Genomic DNA, 21,034 nt, shown 5'->3' on the forward strand with positions numbered 1-21,034 from the left:
AGGGAGAGAGAAAATGGAGACTTCTGCCATGTGCCCCCCACCAGCTACTCTGGCTGGGTTTGGGGGTGGGGCCAGGTCCATGTGGCAGGGGTCTCCACTTTCCCCTCTTCCCCACCCCCCACCACTTCTGACAGCTGGTGGGGGGCGGGACTGGGAAGAGAATCCGTGCTGGGCCAGGCAGTGAGGAAGGAGGGAAGCCGCCACTGTGCAACCCCCACTCAACTGTGATGACTTGGGGGAGGCATCCAGGGTGGGGGGCCTCCATTCCCTCTCCCAGTGCCCAGCCCAGCTGGCAGGTACAGGCAGGATGCAGGGCTGGGGAGCAGAGGCTTTGCTGCCTAAGCTCTGTGACAGCCCAGGGGCTGGGCCAGCCCAGTGTGTGGCCAGAGGACACAAACATGGGCCAGGGCTAGCCCACCCACCCTGTGGGGGGTGGGAGTTAGTAGGGGCCTGCAAAGCAGCCTAGGATGCTGGGAAACTATGACCTAAATTAAGCTGGGAGAGGATCTAGTGCAGAAGTTTGATAGACTGGTCTAACCTAAAGCAATTAAATCTAATACCACATCTAGCCAGGTCTATCTTACACTGAGTTCCACTGTTTTTTAAACTGGTCTATGTGCACTACACTTCTGTTCTGTTACAGGTTTAGAGTGGTTTCTGAGCACTTGTACCAGTTTATGTGTACAGTAATGTCTGTACCTAGCCTCAGTTGAGAAATCCCCTAAACTCATTTAGTATTAAGAAGCCATGTTCAGGAAGCCGTACATAAACAGGGAGAGAAGAATTGTCAGCATGAATCTAAGTGGAGCCAAGTCCACATCTTCAAGAGACACTGCATCTGGTGACAGCCTGTTATGAGGCTTGAATTCATTGTTTGTAAGATGCTGCAAGCTGTCGTGATAGAAGATGTGATAGAAATGTGAAATAACAGAACTGCTGATTTCTGAAGAAGACTCACAATATGTGGTTGTATAGTTCAATGCTTCTAAAAGTTATGAGAGGTTTTGTATATTGTGCTACTTCCAGGTTTTGTGCTGTTGGGCTCTGGTTAATGGAAACATCTTCAAGTGGTTGCCTGTAGGTATTCCTTATGATAATCTCTCTACCTCTCAGAGTTGCTGTTAGTTTTGCTTGTCTCATGAGCAAATTTTAAGAGTTTGGTTTATTCATCCTTCTTGGGGATTTGTAGTTGTTATTAAAAGAGTTGAATGAGAAATAGGTTGGTAGACAGGTGTGAGGTGTAACCTCCAAAGAACCCAACATGGCAAGAAGGTGAGGTTTGCAATGGCAAGCACTCAAAAGGCAGGAAATACCAAAATGAGTGCATCTTAAATTAATACCTTTTATGTATATGGCCTAATTTTTTTTACAGGACCCCACCCCATTTAGTGAATGGTCCCTATTGAATATTTGTTTACATCTTCATTCAAAGTATGGCCCAAGTCACCTTTACTTAAAATCCTTTACCAGAATACAAAACCACTTATTTCTCCCTTGTATTTCTGTAATGGTCTCATTCTAGTTTGGGGATTTGCAAACATTAACAAATTGATATAAAATAATGCCTTTTGAGTTGGGTGGTTTTACTCTTTTCAAATTTGGAAATTACAGCCAAAGTTGGCAGGTGTCAACTAATTTTGAATGTCCATCTTGAGACACTCAAAGAGCGGACATGATTTTTCTGAATGCTTTGCATTTTTGCCACACCTTGTATTCCTGTTACCCCAGTCTGTCCCTGTCTATTGGCTTCTGTTCTTCTCTCCCTTACAACTCCAAGTGAAGCATGCCCAGTGCAGGGGTGGATCCAGAGCAGGTTCAGTGGCACAGTCACGCATCCCTTTTTGAACCATGCCATTGGACCAACGATTGAGGAATTTTTTTCAAGTCTCTGACTAGATAAGTTTCTACCTACACCCCTTCTCCTCCTTGTTCATCCTCAACTCCCCCACCCCCTTGCCCACCACTGCTGCTGCCCCTGCCTGACCCAGGATTGTGGGTGACTGCAGAGCTGCTTCCGCTCTGCTCCAGCCAGAGTGTGTGAGTTCAGCTGGTGTCAGCAGCAGTGGTAGCAACAGAGGGCCAATTCTTTCTCCTTGCCTGACACCCCAGGGGATTCCCCACCAGCCCAGGAGCAGGCACAGGGAAGAGGAACCTACCTACCACCACTGTCATTGCCATTGTCCCTGGCTAAGCCTTGCTCCCTGCGCAGCCTAGCTGGAGCAGTGCAGGAGCAGCTCTGGCAGCCTCTCACTCTGGGTCAGCTGGAGATAGTGGGAGTGGCAGGTGGAGGAAGGGGAGATGAGTGGGGAGGGGACATGCTGCTGAGTATAGGGAGGGAGGGAGTGACTGGGGGTGTCACTTGATTCAGGAGTTTATAAAAAGTCCCCAGCTGCTGCTCCCACAATGCTTTGTTCAGGGGCGAAGCTGGGAGGGAGGTTTCAGCTACCCTTGCAACTCCAGTTGCTGCTTTCATGCCTCATTTACAAAATCCTGGATCTGCCTATGCCCATTGCATACCAATGAGATATTTATTCCAGAGTAGTTTATCTCTGATTTTACTCTGCCCTAAATTTACTCTGTAGTAAAGAGCAGACATACAGTACCTCTGACAAAAAATCAAAAATATTACTCACAAAAACTGTATCCTCAAGTAGAAATTGACAAGGATAGTAGACACATGACATTTACCTTAGAGTAACTTTCTCTGGAGTTATTTTCTTTTGATTTCCTCAGAAGTAACTTTACATCTGAGAAAAACACATTTCCTCTGCTGCAGATCTGTGTGTCATGAGTCCACTTGGCTGTCTCTCTAAAGTAAATGAAGAAAACTCCAGATTAAATGTGTCATGCATCCACATCCTGAATTGTTACAGAATGCAATTGCCAATTATAAGAAACCTTTACAGAGCATGTGCAAGTTGTGACCTCCTTTTTGGAGGCTAACAAGTGGGCCAAGTTTTGGACAGTACCCATGGGAACTTTGGAAAGAACATCCCTGACACCAGGGTAATCCACTGGTTAGAGTTGAAGTCTTTCATCTAAAGGATGAACAAATGAGTTTCCTAAGAAAATGTTCACAAGAATATTTTAACAGAAGAAAAAACAATCTACTTTCCCCTAATTTCATTCTCAGAAATGGCTCAATAGGGTCCGCTGAAAGTTTCAACAATTTTTCTCCAGAGGCAGACAGTTGACATGGAAATTTCAGCCCAAATGATTAGTTTGGCAAATCTAGATGCTTAAGACAACTTGAGAAGTGTTAGGGAAACTTAGCTATAAACAACATAACCATCTCCACTACATGAACATATGTATATGTGCGTGCTTGATTTTGTAAGTATAGGTATATCCATTGTAATGAAATGCTATCTAGTTTTTTTTTTGTAGTCTGCATATGACTAAGTCAGATGATGGGTAAATATTTAGTAAGGCCTTTTGGGATGTAACCATTAGGAGGTTTTGCAAACAAAACATGTTGAAAACAACAGTCTGTAATTGGATCCACCCCAGGGCAGATCAGATGGCTATTCCAGACATAAGTCTTTATTTATTTATTTAAATACAAATTCTAAAATTAATGTCAAAAAAGGTACCTCACCTGTTGTATGGGACATGTTTTGGCTTCCAACAAAATGGAGAGCACAGTGGAAAGTCAGCATTTGAAGTGCCTTTGTTTTTCCAGGAGTGATTTATAAAAATGAGGTGGGAAATGCAAGTCTAAGGGCCTTATTACATGCTAATTTTGGGCAGCTTCTGGAGCTTTTAACCCCTGGACTGTCTTCACATTAACATTGTAAAGTGGTTTAAAGCACTCATTATATAGCTCAAAGTTATGCCACTCCAGGGCCGTGTTATCTCTGATCCTGACAACTTGGCTTCTGTTCCATTATGGTGTGGCTACTTCCCACAGATGTGCCACTCAAGCTGAAGTCCTCCAGTATCCCTGGATACAGTAATCCTCCCCCGCTCTCTTATTCTGTGGGCTCTTAGTGGAGCGACTCAAGGACTGAAGCTGCAGCTTTTCTATTTCTCCCAGCCTCCTGTTCCAGGAAGAGCAGCGTGGGACACATTTCCCCACTAGCGCTGAGCCTGTCGGAGCAAGCAGCCATTGCTGGACCCCATGCCCTTTCCTTCCCCCACCAAGTCCTATGGAGCAGAGGAGAATGCAGCCGGCCCCAGAGAGCCCCAGACCTGATTAGGTTTCAGCAAATGTCGAGCTCCACCCCTGCAGCTCCAGAAGTACCCTGCTCCATGCACTGAATCCACACACAGTGGGGAGAGCTGGTGGTGGCTGCTTTGGTGGCAGGGGGAGGGTCAGCCTGCTGCTAGGGCAGGGTGGCCATGGTTAGATCCAGACTATGGGCATGGGGCTCTACTGCTGCCCATGTGGACACGGGAGCAAGCTGCATGCAGACTCTGGTTTCTTCCAACTCTAGAAACTATGAAACTATAGAGAAGTAGGGCTGGAAGGGGCTTTCCTGCTCACCAGGCCTCTAGTGGCAAGCCACAGCTGTGCAGGTAGGTGCTGTCAGGAAAGGTTTCTAGACTAAAGGTGTGACTGCTCCAAGCTAGCACTAAACCAGTCAGCATTTGTGCAGCTCACAGCATAAGGTGTAACAAGGCCCTAAGGAAGAATTGTATTCCTGTACAAATGCAATGTAAATGTAACGTTTGTAACAGCAGGAGGAATGAGAGGGCAGTCTGGAGAGCTGTGCTGACTGTTAAACTGGACTAAGGGGAAGGGAGAGCGGTGTGCACAGGGAACCTGGTCAGCCCTACACAGAGGAGTGTGCAGTAGAGGTAGAGATGCTTCTGGCTTGGTCAGCCGGGACTGTGGACTGAAGGAGCTGGACTCAGACTTGGGGAGGCTGTTTGAGCAATCTAGGGACTAGATTTGGTGACACCTCTGAAGGTGTGGGGAGAAATTAAGATGCTGAGTTTTTGTTACCGCAGCATTGATGTTTCTTTACCTTTTACCTGTGCCCTTCCTTTGGCTATTGGCTTGTGACCCTAACCCCTATGATTTTCCATATAAAATGGGAACTCTCCCTTGCTTCTTGTGCCAGTTTCTGGGGCTGCAGAGTTGGTAGTTCAAGGTTTTCTGAGCCATCATTAACCATTATTTTGTTGCTCTGTAAAGGCTTTGTGGCATCAACAAAACCATGCTCATTGGGAACATGGGTATCTCATTAAATGTCCTTGACAGTAGAATCAGTGTAACACATTAAAATAACATTGACATGGATTGTTAATATAAGGCTGTGTATACAAATCACATATTTGTGTTTAATATGTCTGCTGGTAATAATTAAGTTAATTTTAAAATAGTAGATGAAAGGAATGAGCTATATGGCAAATCATTTCTTTTTAGAAAATACCATGTATGGGCATCGGAATACTAAATTAAAGGCAGAAGGCTTGATTGCAGTTATTCACCATTTTCCCTGGGATGAGGCTGATGACAACAACATTCCTGGAAGCTATCTGCACAATAGTAAATTAAGGCCTTTGTTCACCAACCTTTACCTAGCAACACTAGATCTATGCGAGCTAGCTTTAAAACTTGGTAGCTCAACAGTGTTGCAGAAACAATATAGACATATACCCTAAGAACCTTAGATAAGACTCATTGCCACCAAAATGGTTGCTTGTTTTTGTCAATTGCAAGATATTCAAATTATATTGTAGAATGTGTCAACACTCCTGTTCTTGAAATTGTAACATACGGAGATGCGTTATGTATAATGTTCTATTCTGCCCTTTCCATCATTTTTTCTCAAAATACTGGACCTGGGATTGAGGAGATACCAGCTCATTTTGCCAGCTTTACTATTGTTTCTGTGCAAACTTGTATACTCCATTGTAACATTTTGTACTCCAGTTTTTCCTGAAACTGAGCCACTGCACCGTGTGTTTAAGTTTCACTGGATAAAATACAAGAGTACTGGGACAGGTCCTTCCACCATAGCGCTGGGCCTGGAACCTAGACTAGAACACAAAGGTTTCTCCCTTCTAGGACACCATCCATCCCACTGAGCCACCCCCTGAGTTTTTTGCCACTTCTTACCTCACATGTGCCACTCAGTTTCAGCAAGAGAGCTGGGGAGGATTTTGTGTGTTAGTTAGCCTGTGGCCTCATGGTTAGAGTACTGTGCTGGGAAGTGAGAGAGACCAAGTTCACATTTCCACTGGGTGAAGATTGTCAAGAACCTGGGTCTTCTGCTCCATGGGAAAGGGCCAGAACCACTAGGCTATTGGGCTATAATCTAGAAGGGCTGCCTTCCTTTTCTCCTGTGGCATCAAGTACCTGGTAGTTGTGTTTTTTTCTGCAACTAAAAGTTTCAGGACCTGAGCAGCATTACTTACATATCCAGGCAGTTTCCCCCCCCCCTGCACATATGCAGCCACAGTGAAGCCTACAGACTGTGCCTGGTAAGGAAGGTCAGAGTGAACGTAGCTAAGCTGAATTCCAAGCTGTCCAAAAGTGCTAGAAGTCGCAGTTACACTGCAATTACACAGTTACACTGGCTACCTAAGTGCCACTTAGATGAGTGGAGGTGAAATAGGATTTAGCTCTATTTATTTACATAGCTTTTGACATTAGACTTGGGCAGCTACTAAGGTGGTTTTGAGTACTCTTTCCCATCATAAAACCCTTTCTCTTGTTGTTTGTCTGTCTCCTACTTAGACTGTAACTCTTCTAATCAGGATCTGACTATTACTTTCTGCTTGCTGGTTGCCTAACCCACTAGGGCACTGGTCTCAGTTGAATCTTCTAGGGTAGGTGCAGACATTCAAAAAGCCCAAGGCAGAATCTATCTAAGTTATGTGGTTTTTTGTAAGCAGCATAGTTTAGATTGGTAGCAAACAGAATACACATTTTCCCTTTGATGGGAGGAGGACAGTGTGGGGCAAATCTTAAACCAGTTTCTGCCATTTTTTAAACTAGTCTGTGTGCTGAATTTCTGGGGGGGTTTTATGGGTTTGAACTGGTTTTCGATCACTTATACCAGTAAAAGTGTAATATCTGTACCTGGCCCTAAATGCTAGTGTGATGCAAATACCTTTACTACCAAGGAAATGTTTGTGAAGCCAGGATTTGTGTTAAATAAATATTCATTGTAGACTCATGGGTTACAGCTACACTGAAGGTTTTGCTGTGTTACAAGACTTGATTTATTGTAGAACAGCCCTTAGAAATGTTATTGAAAATAATTTGTTTGTTTCCAGAATCTCTGTCCCAAATTTGTGAGGAAATATAAACTTCTTAATAATACCAGGATGTGACGAATGATGCTCCTTACTTTTGTTATTGTACAGAAATGTCTTCCCGTCGGACTCAAATAAGAGTGACAAACGGCATACAGCCAGAAACTAATGGGACACATGCTTCTGAGCTTTTTGTCCTGGCCCTCCTCATCTTCTAGTGAATAAAAAAATATTGCCCATGTTCTAATTAAGCCTCATTATAAATAAAGAGACACCTACTTTAAAGTTCCTAGTGAAATAACTATTACTTTGCCCATAAGAGTGGGGAGAAAAACTCTTTAATGCATCTCCAAGAGAATTTATGGGGTAAAAGAAAAAGAGAGGCAGAGTAATTTTGTTTCTTGAAAATGGATAATACACCTGTCAACATGTATTTATTTTGGTGGCCTTCAATGACATTTTCTAGTGACAGCAGAAAGAGGCTAAAATTACATCTATGAGACCCCATAGAGAGTTGGGTAACAGAGAACTATATTAATTTTAACATGAAACAAACTACTTAAACCAAGCTCCCCCTTCGCCTCTGTTGTATTGGGATCTTCCTCAGATCTCCTCCTCTGAATCATCTTATTGAATAGTCTTTTTATTTTTTTTTTTTCAAATTTCTTTACATACGTTTCAAAAGAAAAAGGAAGAAAAAAAAAACAAGGCCATCTGCTATTTTCTTTATGAAAAAAAAATAAAACCTACAATTAGTGTCTTGTTCATCTTTTCTTTTTCAAAAAAAGAGAACTATTATGCAAATACTCTGCAATTTGGTTTCAAATACACTTTGTACTGTGATGAGCAATTTTCTTTAATACAAACCCAGCCTCCTTGCCAGGATTTTTTTTTTTTTAATGTAGGGAAAAAAAATTCCTTTTGAATCTTTTCTTTTTTTGTTGTGTTCCTCTGATGCCAACTTTTTATCATTGTTTTTTTCCCCCACGTGGTATTATTATAGTCGTTATTCTTTAAGTTGTCAGAAATATTTCTTTACAGGTTTTTGGGGGGGAGAAAACTAAAATAGCTTCACAAAGCCCCATTCTTCTCTCACTTTTCATTGTTCCTCTGCCTCAGTGAAATGGTTGCTACTGAAATGCTGATCTGGGTAAATCAGAGATAAATGTTTTCTGTCCCCTTTCCTGAAAGCAGGGTCGTGGTAATGACAGCTTTCCCTATACTACAGATTTGTAGGAGGACTCCAGTTGCTCTGTGGTGCTTGCCTGTCTTGCAACCAATGGGAGACTCTTGGGGTAGAACGGCAGGACTGAGTTTACACACTCAACTCCTTGCAGACTCTGCTGTCAATATTATTACAGTTGTGCCTGGAAGGCTCATTGCGATCAGGGCTTACTAGTGCTAGGTGCAGTGCAAATAGATTATAGGAAGCAGGATCTGCCCTGAAGGGCTTGCAGTCTTGAACAGATTGACAAAGGTGGGACGAAAGAACTATTTAATAGCATGACAACTGGAGAGATGAAGTAACTGGATTGAGGTCACCTGGGAAGGTACTAGAATCAGGAACTGAACTCATGAGTCAGATTTCTACAATCATTTAAGTGACTTAAGGGAATAAGCCCTGCTGACATCCTTGGAATTTGTAAGCCTAATTATTTAGGCATGTTTGACAATCCTACTCTTAATTATCCCACTCTCAATGCTGTTTACAAAGCATAAAATGGTCTTTGAGGGAAAATTCCCATTAACACCATATTGCTACAAATGCTGAACACAAGGGCCTTGCTCCAGCAAAGTTTAACTGTGAGGGTGGGCTTCAGCACTTAGCTAGATTGATGCCAGGCTGGTCCACATCTTGTGAGAGTACAGAGAGGTAACATTTAGTTCTTACAGGGTGCATCTACATGAGATGCTTAATGAGCAGTAGCTTAAAAACACTGCACAGTAACATGCCAGGCAAAAAAAGTGCTAATATACTGTTGCACAGTAGTATTAGGCTACTACACAGTAAGAATCACAAAAAAGTGCGCTAGCACTACTGCACAGTAGTGCAAGCTACTGTGCATTTAGTTAGTAGTTCATTAAGCAAGTACTAAATTAAATGTGCAATAACTACTGCGCATTAGTGAATATGTAGACACACCCACAGTGTAACTGTTGGTCAGGGCCAAGTGGCCTGTGCAACTTTTGGGGGAATGATTCCTATAGATAGATGTTAATGACTGCATCTTTGAAGCAGAAAATGGTCTCATGTAATAAATATGGTCACCTTTACATTTTTAATGGTCTGTCAAAGCAATAGACAGCTGGGTTTTTTGCAGAAAGTAACAGAATTTCCATGCAAAGGTTTCCATGGAGCTGGAGTGATTGACAATAGTTGATGACTTGGCCTACTGTTCAGTATTGTTCAACATAAAATTCATCAGATTGGATCTTACCAACACGTGCCTTATGTTATCTTATGAGAAACAGGAAGATAACACAAACCAGTGTAGTACCTGGGAGCTACAAAATACTTTCTGATATTGCACAGGGAGCTGTAAATCGTCAGTAAATGGAACCTCTGAAAACCACAATATCTTTGGGATGTTTTTGTTGTTACAGGAAGCTCTTATCATGGCAAGCATGGATCATCCACACCTGGTACGACTCTTGGGGGTCTGCTTGAGCCCTACCATTCAGCTTGTCACTCAGCTGATGCCTCATGGCTGTTTGTTGGACTATGTTCATGAACATAAGGATAACATTGGCTCCCAGCTCCTGCTAAACTGGTGTGTCCAAATAGCTAAGGTAAGTTGGTACCATTATTTAAAATTTCACAAGTAAACAAAGAAACATAGAACTTCTGGTAAAGCAGCAGTACCAATTCCTACGCAAGAAACAGAATTGGAATATTTAGTCCTTTTAAGATTATTGGGTAACCTTTTTAATTAACTCCAGTACTCTGTGCAAGAACATAATATGTACTGGCCAGGCAGCAACCAGAATATTTCTCTTGGCTAAAGCAGGATAAAGCAGTTTTACCATGGTGTCCCTGAAGAAAGGCAGCAGAAAGACCCCCTCTCCAATAAATCTCAGTCTGGGTACAGAATGATTAAGTGACCTCTTCCATGTGACCTGCTTCTTCAGCCTATTGCCTGTACGAGCTGCTTGACTGACCTGAGGTTTCTAGACCTATCTGAATCCAAATTGCCCGCCAGATCCTGATATATACCACCAAGGCACCAGCCTTTATCTGCAAAGATAAAAATTCTTTATTTATTAGTGGGGGTTGCCCCTGCTTTGGGAAACATCACAGTTCTGCTGTGGTTAGGAGCTACCACAGTGGCAGCAGTGTAATACAGTTTAGTGCTATGATATGCTTCGTATCAAAGGCTTGATTCTGTAGTCTTTGCTCAAGTGTAAGTCCCACAGATGCTATTGAGATTTGCCTGAATTAAACCATCATTGTTCGGATAGGGACTCTAGCTCTTTTGACATGGAAAAACAGCATAGACATAGACCATAAATCTACTGTTAATACAACCCATATTCAGCAGTGCTTTATTTATTTATTTATTTATTTATTGCAACAAACATGCTGATATTCAGTGTCACACCTACAGCACATTATTTAGCTATTAGATCACAAGGAATGATGTATTATGCAATTGTTAAAGAACTATAATTTACATACATTTTAAGGCTGTTCTGTTCTACCAGAGTGGTGTACAGGGATCTAGTGTGAATGAGAACCAAGGACAATTTAACAGTAACTACTTAAAAGTTGCTAATATTATTAATTGTTGTGTGAAAATATGCAGAAGTTATGTGTTTGCTACAGCATGTACCAGAAAGTCTTGTCTCTTAGTCCAAATCCAGTAGCTTATGCTGAGCATGTCTATATTTATGCTTTAATGCGCAGTAGCCTATTTTACTGAGCATTAAAGCAGTATGTAAAAAAAAGTGCCATTATGCTAATGTGCGATACAATAGGCTACTGAGCATTAAGCAAGACCTAAAAAATGTGTGTTTGTGCTCCTGTGCATTCGGAAAGCCTAATGTTAAGTACCTTACCTTGAAGGTATTAATTGAATGTGCATTAGGAAAAGCACATTAATACATAAATGTGCATTTATGCATGTAGATGTGCTTGCTGTTTAGCATTAGAGGGACCCAGTTCAGGCTGTGGTGTGTCAGCAGGAAAGCAGCCAGCAGGAAAATATTTGTCATTTCTCTCTGGGTATTTGTAGGGCATATTAAGAAGTGTGTTCACTTCCTCATCCTGCATCTGAAAACATTTTTCTCCTCTCTCTCAGAAAAACCTCCTTTCCATCTGTTTTTCACTCTCTTGATTGATTATGCTTGTTATTATTTATTACCAAACATTTCCATGGTTTCATGCATATAAATATAACCCACCTTTGTTTCCAAATGTTGCATAACATTCTTCTGCTCTATTCAGCACTTGTGAAACCTTACCTGGAAAGAATTCAGTGTAGAACAGCAAGAATAAATAGGGGTTTGGGAAACAAGGCTTAAAGGCTGAAAGAACTAGGGTTATTTGGAACGGAGAAGAGAAGACTGAGGGGGCATTTGATAACTGCCTAAAACATTGAAAGAACAATTATAGAGAGGATGGAGATGGGTTTTTCTCTTGGCTGTAGGGTACAGGAGTAGGAGCAATGGACTCAAGCTGCAGCAGGGGAAGTTTAAATTGGAGATTAGGGGGAACTTTCTGACTATGTGAATGGTCAAGCCTTGGAACAGGCTACCTAAAGAAATTGTGAAATCTTCCTCCTTGGAAGTTTTCAAGATCAGGTTAGATAGACATCTGGCTAGGATGGTTTAGTCAGGGATCGTCTTGCCTTAAGCAAGGGGATGGACTAAATTACCTTGTGAGGTCCCTTCCAGCCCCACTTTCCTATGATCCTATAAGCATCTGATTGTTCAGGCTCTATTGAGACATAGCTTGCATTGGCCTAGCCTGATCAGACCTTCCATGGCACTTGCTGTTGCTCTGTCAAAGCTTTGTGTAGGAGGCTGATATAGTGCAACCGCTGAAGCAGAGTAGCAATGATCAGTAGTACAGGTCACTACTAATGGTAGCTGGGGAGACTCATCATCACGGAAGTTGCTTACAGTTTTCCACTGGTGTTCAATGGAATTAGGATCAGATCCAAAATTCAAGCTTTTTGTGTGGAGTGGAGGCCTAGGTTTAAGCACCCTACTTGGAACAGTGTAGCCTAGAATACTCGATGATTGGGATGTGCATGAGTGTGCATGTGCATATGTGTGTTTGGGAGAAGGTGGTGAGATATCACATTTGAAAATGTGAATACTGAGATATCAGACAGTCTAGCATTCCAAGAAGGATAGACCAAATGGATGCATCTACACGTGACACTGCAACGGGGTGATCCCTCATTACAATGTGCCACTACAGCAAAGTGGCAGCTAAAAATAACCATGTGCTTGGTGTACAGCACAGTATGAGCTGCTACTGCACAGTGCAGTAGCAACGTCACTGTACGGGCATGTGCAGATGTACCCAATGTGTTATATTAACAGATGAACTACATGGGAGAAAAAGGGAAATTCTTTGAAACAAAAGGTGGTTTACTGAGAGGAAGAAGCAAAGTTTACTTAATCCATCTTCCTCCATAGCTCAATAACTGAAAGGTTAATTTAGCTTTGGCCTCATGTTACAGCATGAGGCTGATCTGCTTGGCTCTTCACAAAGAAAAGTGTTACAAACATCTGCTTTCCTTGAAACAGCATATTCAATGCTAGATAGTTGCCCTTTTCGTTCTTTATAGTCACAGCTTGACTGGACCTGTCACTTCTTAGTTGCTAGATGTACATCTCAGTTGTGTACCTACCCTGCTTTGCTTTCTTGGCAGTACTGGTTTGCAGAAGGACTGAAAGCAAAGAATCATACACGTTACAAGGGATGTTCTCCATTGTGCCAGCAGTAGCTTGTCAGTGCATTTCTAAGATGCAAAGTGAGGAGGTGGTTCACTTAGTAGAGAAGGCTACTACAGGTGCTGAATATTAGTATAAAATAACCAATGGCAGGGGTTCAAATGTAATAATTGTTCATTGTACCTTGAGAGAGGAGGGCTGAAGGAAAAAGAGGGTGTTGAGATTTATTCCATATAACCAGCAGGTATATGCAATCGAGCCTAAACTGTATAATCAACAGTAAAAGACCACAGAGCAGGGGAAAGAAGGTCTTATTTTACCAGAACAAGGTCTGTTCTGTGTCACATACCACTGCTGTTGAAAAACCGTATCTCTGCATCACAGCTCTTTTATCTTAAAGATGTTTAATGTCTAAAAGCAATTCATGGAAAAAATTGTGAGGTAATGATGACAAAAAAAATCTTGATGGGTCAACTGATGGTGTCTTCTTATCTCAAAAATTGGAATGAATTTGGGGCAGAAAACCTCATGACAGGGGTGTACCAGTATTGCCATGCCACTCATCAGTCACATTTAATGGCTGAAAGATTTGGTTTGCTTGTAAATAGCCAGATTTCCAGAAGAATGAATGATGAAGCAAGCTATTGCATCAAACTAGAGTGCCCATTATATTACTGAGTGAAAAATCTGTGTATTCTCCATGTAGCTGTGTCCACAGAACTTTGTAGTTAATTTACAGGCTCAGTCACCTAGCATGGGGATTGTTCTCAACAGCAGCCTTTTTTAGCTTTTTGGAAAGGTTTATTGAGCCTGTCTCAAAGCTACCAAAAATGCAGTTGGGATGTAATAGGAGCAAATGACTGTTTGGTGACCACCCAGACGTGTACTCAGCTACCCTGGGGTGAGTTCAGATGTCAGCCTTTCATTGAATATATATCCATTTTCTCCCCTCTCCTGTTTTTGGGGACTTTTTTTCCCCCCGGTAAGGACAGGGATGAAGGATGTTGACATGCCCTGATATTGGGGTTTGGGTTTATTTCTTTGAATGCTTTAAAATCCAGTTAGCATTGCTGCAGTGCATATCTTCCCTGTTGTGCCTTGTTCTTTCTACCAACATGCAGGCTTATTTTTATTAGAGATGTTACTTCAGACCATTTGCTAATACTGCCTGGATAGTCATTTCCAGATGTCTTTAGTTTTTTTTGTTATTTTTTTTTTTAAATAGATGCAGAAGCTAGATAGGAAGGATGCCTGGTTACCAGTGTCTAGGCCTCTGGAGATCTTCTTTGAAGGTTGTCTTTAGGACAGTTATTAAATAATAGTCACTGACACTTGAATGGGAGATCAGCTGTCTTTATTTTGCTTTTATGGACTTGTATACACTTTATTTTGGTTATTATGTCATTGTAGGCTAATTGCACTCTCTTCCAGTAGTTTAAGCTTCTTATTCCAAAGACGAAAGTCCCAGAGGCAGAGCTGCCTCAAACACTCTAAATAAAATATGGCCAGTAGGCAGCAGACATATCTGAGCAGACTTAGTTCTTTTAGTTGGCAGAAATGTAAAGCCTCTCCAGTGCTTTGTTGGAATACATAATAGCTTAGAGACTGAGCCGGTGACATTTTAGCCTAGAGTTCAACCAGCTAAATATTTCAGTGGCTTAAGAATTCAACTGTTAGTGTTTTCATGTGAAATCCCAAGACACATAAGTGCAACAAAGCAATAATCCCTCAGGTTTGCAACCCTTATTCACATACCAAGGTACAAGTCAGTAAGAGTAGTCGAGTAGGCAGTCGGCAGGCAAGCCAAAGGTAGAATAAATGGTCATGGAAATTTTAGACCAGATTGTTCTAGGAATGGATTAAGAGCCAAATGTTCAAAGGTATTTAGGGGCTCTGTATGTAGATGGGCACCTGAATTAACTTTAAATGTCTAAATATCATTAAAATCTGGCACTGAGGTACTTGGGGAAACACATGGGGAATTGTGCTGTACTAGAGCCTTGCTATACCTCTTCTGTGAAAATACGCTGTTTTCCAAGACAAACTTTTTTTGTTAAAGTATAGAATCCTTAAAGCTACAGTACAAAATAACATAAGACCTCCAATTTACTGTTAAACCATATATCCATTTTGCCCAGTATCCTGTGTCACACAGTAGCAGAGAATGGAGGCTGAAAGGGAGAGTGAACTGGGTATGACCAGGGTTCCTCATTTGCAGCCTCCAGCATTAAAGGTCTAGGAAGTTCTGATTCAGAGGCTGTATCCCTAACTCCCATGCTTGTTCTGTATATGGATGGAAATACAGTTACACAAAATAAAAAGCAAATTTCATGTTGCATAAGAACTCGAACGAAACATGTTGGAAAGTGACTATCAGCTGCCCAAAAGAGCGAAACGAGTTTGTGGAAGATCTTTGCTTGCTGTTACTTGGACCCATTATAAATTGAACAGAAGTAATTTTTTCCCGAGACTTGCAAGCGTGTGTGTAAGGGGGGGGGGAAGCATGTGGAGTTTAGTCATAGATTCAGGTTTACACAGCCAGTAGCTAAAATCATAACATAAAAAGTGTTCTTATTTTGGTCCAGATTCTGTTAACTTTTATAGAAATGGAAAAATATTTTGTACTCCCTGCAGTCTTATTGGAATGAATGAGATGGCTCATGGATTGAGGAACTACTCTATATAGGAAAGAGAATACAGTCCAGAATAATTAACGTCCTTGGTTTATGGCTCTGCTTAGAAACTGCATAAAGCCACGATGGCCTGACAGCATTTGTAATAGTTTTTTGTAGTGTGGTAGCTGTGACAGTCCAGAGAAAGTGTGTGCAGCAATGTTTGTGTGGTTGTATCTTTTATTTGGGCTGTCCCATAGTTGGGAGAGATGCTAGACAATACTCTGACAACAATTAGCATGCTTGTAGAATGTTAATTTGGGGCTTAATTCATAGTTAGGATTGTGTCCACCACTCTTAGTCTCATAGATCAGTACCTTACCATGTGATTATTAGCAGGGTTAACTCTCCTGGGGTGTGTCTACATGTGCAATAATGTGACACAATAAACTCTGGAGCAGTTTGAACCAGAGGAAACTACTCCCAGGAGTAGTGTCTACACGTGGTCCCAGGACAGCAGCAATCTGAGCTGGGGCAGAGCAGGCCTTGGCTGGTAGGGAATACGGGGTGGGGAGAGAGTGGGGGTCAGCCTCAGGCTCTGGGTGGTAGTGTCAGGCAGCAGAGGAGCTGACTGGGGCATAAGGGTAGAGAAAGTGCAGAGCCATTTGGCTAGGCAGCAGGCAAGGGGTCAGCCTTCCTGCTGCCTTGGCTGACTGGGTACAATTTATGCCTGCAGTCAGCATCTACGTGTGCTTTTAATCAGTACCATCTTACACTGGAGAAAATTAGTTTACTGCAGCCTAATACTGTCTCACATGTAGATGATTACACTTCACTTTGTAGCTAATTAGGCTACTTTGCAGTAAAGCTCATATATAGGCATGGCCCTGGTGAGCTAAGAGCCATATCCAAAAAGGAATTTATGTCCCTAAACTGTGGTTTCTTAAAATCATATTAAGTGTTAGTCACCTAAATACTTCCTTGGATCTGTCCCTAACTCACTTTTCACAATGTTGCTTTTCAGGCTGTCGTGCACCATAACAGCTGTTTTCCGTCTTGTATTACACTGCCTAGGTTTTACCCTGGTCAGTACAGAACACTCTAAGTTGAAGGGCTATGCATTTCCTTTAAAAAAAAAAATCTTGTTTCTGGTAATTGATTATGAATTAAATAGATATGTATATTTACACACTGAAGCAAGCTTACAGAGTAGATTTAGCAAGGAAGCTGGACTGAAGGCTAATCCTTGGAATTTCATCAGGTGCTTCAACACCCTTCTTAAAACGATCACGCTTCAGAGTTATGACTTCATTCATTACTGTTGTTTATTTTATTGCATTTGTACTGACCAGTCCTGACTGAGATTGGAGCCTTATTGTGCTGAGCAGTGGGTGAACAATAAGGAGAGGCAACTGCTGTCCAAACTGCTTACAAATGAAATAGAAAAGGCAGAAGAGGAATGGTAAGGAGAAAAGAAGAGACTTTGCTCAGGGTTATATAACAGGTATCATGCAATACAACCCAGGTGTCCTAAATCCTTGCCTTGTGTTCTACTCCATTCAGTCATGGGTCCTTCCTCCGTGGTTGTCAAACCTGTTCGTGACGGTATGTTAGAGTACCGTAATTCCACAAGTGTGACCTTAGAATAATAATAAACCAAAGCACAATCTGTTTGATACATCAACATGTCATGGAAGGAAAATCAAGTACTTTGGGGGGTTATTTTTATTTCTTCTGCCTATAAAAGACTGCTCAAATTACTTTAACCAAAGCATTTCATAGGATCACTTATCTGGACATGTAGAAAAAGAGCATTTGAAAGTATACTGGAAAAGAGAGTTGGGGGGAGCTACTGGGATCAGATTCAATGAACTTGTCAAAGGGATACGTAAATGTATCTCTGTGTCCCAAGGGAAAGTCTTCCCAAGGCACGTGCAGACATTACTGTCTCTGTCATTCTCCGTTGGGATTTCCATCTGGGAATAAGGGCAGCAGTAGCTTGCAGGAAGAGAGGAGGGATGGTGGGTTGGGGGAGCCACTATATAGGAGCCTTTAAGTCAAAGGAATATCCTTGTTTAATTAATCTTCTTGCGATCTTGGATGCACTTCTCTCTCAACCTATGCTGCTCTCTCTGTAGGCCTCCTTGTTATTCTATAATTTGCTTGGCAAATAGGGTATATTGTGGCTGATTTCTGCCACTGCACTCTCTCAGTGCTAGACTTCATAGCTGAATATTTTGTTGTTGCCTAGGGTAAAGATTGAGAGACAGCTTAGCTGGTGTATATCCATAGGGCTGTATTAAATTCAAAGGAGCTATGTTGATTTACTTTCAGTTAAGAGGCTAGCCCAACGACTGCTATTGTACAGCCTCACATCTTTAGTATGTATTAGTTTCAGCCGTCACCAAATGTAGAAAGTGAGAGATGCAGTAAAAAAAGCGGGGCTAAGATTATAGCCATTTGGCTGCATTGCAAGGGCAGGTTGCTTTTTTTTTTTTTTACTTCCTGTCAGGTTTTGATTGATAAGGAACAGCTTGTTAGCGGCAGCTTTTGTTATTTTGAAGCAGTCAGGGGTGAGAGATGGGCAGAATGTGCATGCAGAGGGAGGAAACAAGGGTGAGTAGAGAGGTTGCAAGGAGGTGAAGAAAACTGGTTGTGGTTCAAGGTCTTTCTTTTTCATTAAGGAACCCTACCCTACAGCTCAGTGACTATTCCATCACAGAATGAACAAAGGATGAGCTTAATGACAGTCATCTATCAGCTGTCCACATTTTAAGCTTCAAGATGTCTCTATTCCTAAAGCTCCTTGCCACGACATGGCTAATTGTATAATTATTATGCTATACCAACCCCTCCTGATGCACTCACACTGGCAAGGACCAGGGCTAAGGGCTATGATAATTATCACTGCAAGCAAGTATATTAGCATAAATGTAGTTTTCTAATGGGGCTGCTGTATTAGGAAGTTCAGTATACAGAAGAGGAGGATTTAAACCAAAGACTATGAAATTAAAGCCATATCGAAACATGATTTTAATGGTATTGAGTACTGAAATCAAAATAGTTGGGAAAGTCATATTATTATAGTATTGAATCTGTATGTATATATTTACAGTTTGTCTGTTCCCATTTGTGAACCCAGCATTATTACCTTTCTTCTCCTGCCAGAAGGCTTGCATGTCTACAGCTAACAAATTGATGGTGAAATAGCCATTCTGCTTGTGATGCTCTTGGAGAGCTGCTGTTGAAAGAGAATATTCTATGGGGTCAGTAGCAGAGACTGTTTTGGTTTTGTGCCATCCTAACAACGCAGAGGCTACAGAGGTAAACGTACCTTCGAAAAACACTAGTCATAAAATCAGTAGCTCAAAGAAAAAAATCTTCATTTAAGCCCCGGTCTACTTTAAACTGTGTACCACGTCAAATTTTATACTGTTCTTTTCACTGTGATGGAGAGACTAGCTTGGGAAAATCATTTCTGAGGCATTTTTACAGTGAATGTGGTTGAGGAATAAACTTCACAGATTGCATTGTACCTTCTCATTGCAAAAATCCTCCATACTCAGATTATGGTAGGAGTGGTAAATGTCTAGGCTACCATCAGCCTCTTTTGTTGGAGAAGCAAGTAACAACTACTTATGCTGGGAACTGTGCTTTTACTACCAACATTTAAGGTTTTTAAGGACAATTCTCCAAGCAAATTGGGAAGTAGGTCCCTATGATGATAGTTACAATACCACCTACAAGCCTGGTTTATATTGCCTTTCCTAAAGCTGTTTCACTGCTTCCTCTGGAGGCCTTTGTATACTTTTTGGTTACTTTTAGGTTTTATTTTTAGGCTGTTCCCCTGTCTTCTCTAATTATTTATAGAATCCAGAGTAGTAAGCAATATTAAGTCTATGCCAATGATTAATAACTCACTCCACCTTTTCTCCCAAACTTAGAGACTGCAGGCATCTGCCTGGCTTCTCCCTGCTAAACAGAGATTATTCCCCCCTCCCATCTGCCATACACCTCTCAGCATTAGCTAGCAGATCACATGCTGGCTACAGACTGTGCTGTGGAGACAACAAAGGCAGGCAGGCTTTTTGGAGCTAATCAACAAGTAGCTGGTAATGTTCTTCCTTGGAAAAGCTGTTTAACTAATCAAGAGAGGCTTTGTTTTCTTAACGGGTTAATAAACACTGAGTTAGGGGTGATAAACATTCCCTGCTGGGCTGCTCAGAGAAGGGGGGGAGGAACCTCTCCCTAATCAGAGCATCCTGCCTGGGTCTGGCCATGCTCACCTCAACTCAGCGCTTTGGAAGGGAAGGGAGTGTTGCTCTAGTGCCCGCTCCCCCTTCCCAGCTTCTAGCCGCAGGCACATGCCTGATTTTTTTCAGTCCAGAGGAGATGTCTGTACAGTCACAAACTGGTTCAGTCTAGCCAGGTTAGACTAACCTGCAAAGATTGAATCAATTCAGGCTCAGGCTTTTTGAATGTCTGTCCCTAGCCTAAGGGACTTGTATTGCTGTTGTCACAATGGCACTGGAGTTCCTTGCAGTCTTTATTGTGACAGCTTCCCTGTGATGTTGTACCACATAATTTTTAGGCATGTGGCCTGTGAAGTAGGATCCACAGCCCTGACTGAGAAGCCTCAGCTTCCCACACAGAGCATGGGGACAGTCAGGTGCCTCAGACTGCAGGATGAATGGGGACACCCCTAAGTGAGCCATGACTCTGTACTGGCTCATGACTGCCCTAACATCTCTGCCCTAAGCTACAGTCATGCTCCTTCTCTGTCTCTGACCCAATAATATTTTCATTCTTTGATGCAAAAGACACAAATTCAACAAGAGGAATGGAGAGTGTCCTATACCAGAATAGCCTGTGGCAGTAGCATAACAAAGAGGGAGTGGTGAGGAGGACAGGGAAAAATGAAAAATAGCAGCCAGCACTGATGCCCTATGCATCACTGCCAGTGCCATGGCACAGACCCACCCTGTTGTGCCTCTGGTCGGTAGACTGATGGTGAGATAAGAAATGAAAGACTGAACCCCCTCAGGTACAGAGGCTTCTTACATGCTGTGTAAATATGATAACCACCAGGCTGTTACATGAAAGTGGAGCAGGGGAGCCTGGACATTATCTCTTCCAGTGGGGTTTTAGAATAAAAATAGCATCTGCCACAGTGTTCTGTTTGTAACCTACTCCTGTGGGTTTGTGTTAGGGTTGTTGTGAGTACATCTTCCAGATCAGGCTCCTCTGATGGACAGACATGGTGGAACCATCTTAATCTGGATGAGATTTAGGTATGAGATGAGGTTTAG

The 21,034-nt window shown here is 42.0% G+C and overlaps 1 protein-coding gene across 1 annotated transcript in view; it reads left to right on the plus strand.

Annotated features, from left to right (window-relative positions):
• The window catches only part of ERBB4 (erb-b2 receptor tyrosine kinase 4), a 970,081-nt gene that overhangs the window by 767,739 nt on the left and 181,308 nt on the right, over positions 1-21,034 (plus strand). Inside the window, exon 21 of the mRNA XM_019522894.1 lies at positions 9,814-9,999. Coding sequence (XP_019378439.1) covers positions 9,814-9,999 — 186 coding nt within the window. The remainder of the gene's footprint in view (positions 1-9,813; positions 10,000-21,034) is intronic.

Source organism: Gavialis gangeticus, unplaced genomic scaffold (genome assembly GCF_001723915.1).
Source record: "Gavialis gangeticus isolate Ggan-Ray unplaced genomic scaffold, GavGan_comp1, whole genome shotgun sequence".
NCBI classification, from domain to species: Eukaryota; Metazoa; Chordata; order Crocodylia; family Gavialidae; genus Gavialis; species Gavialis gangeticus.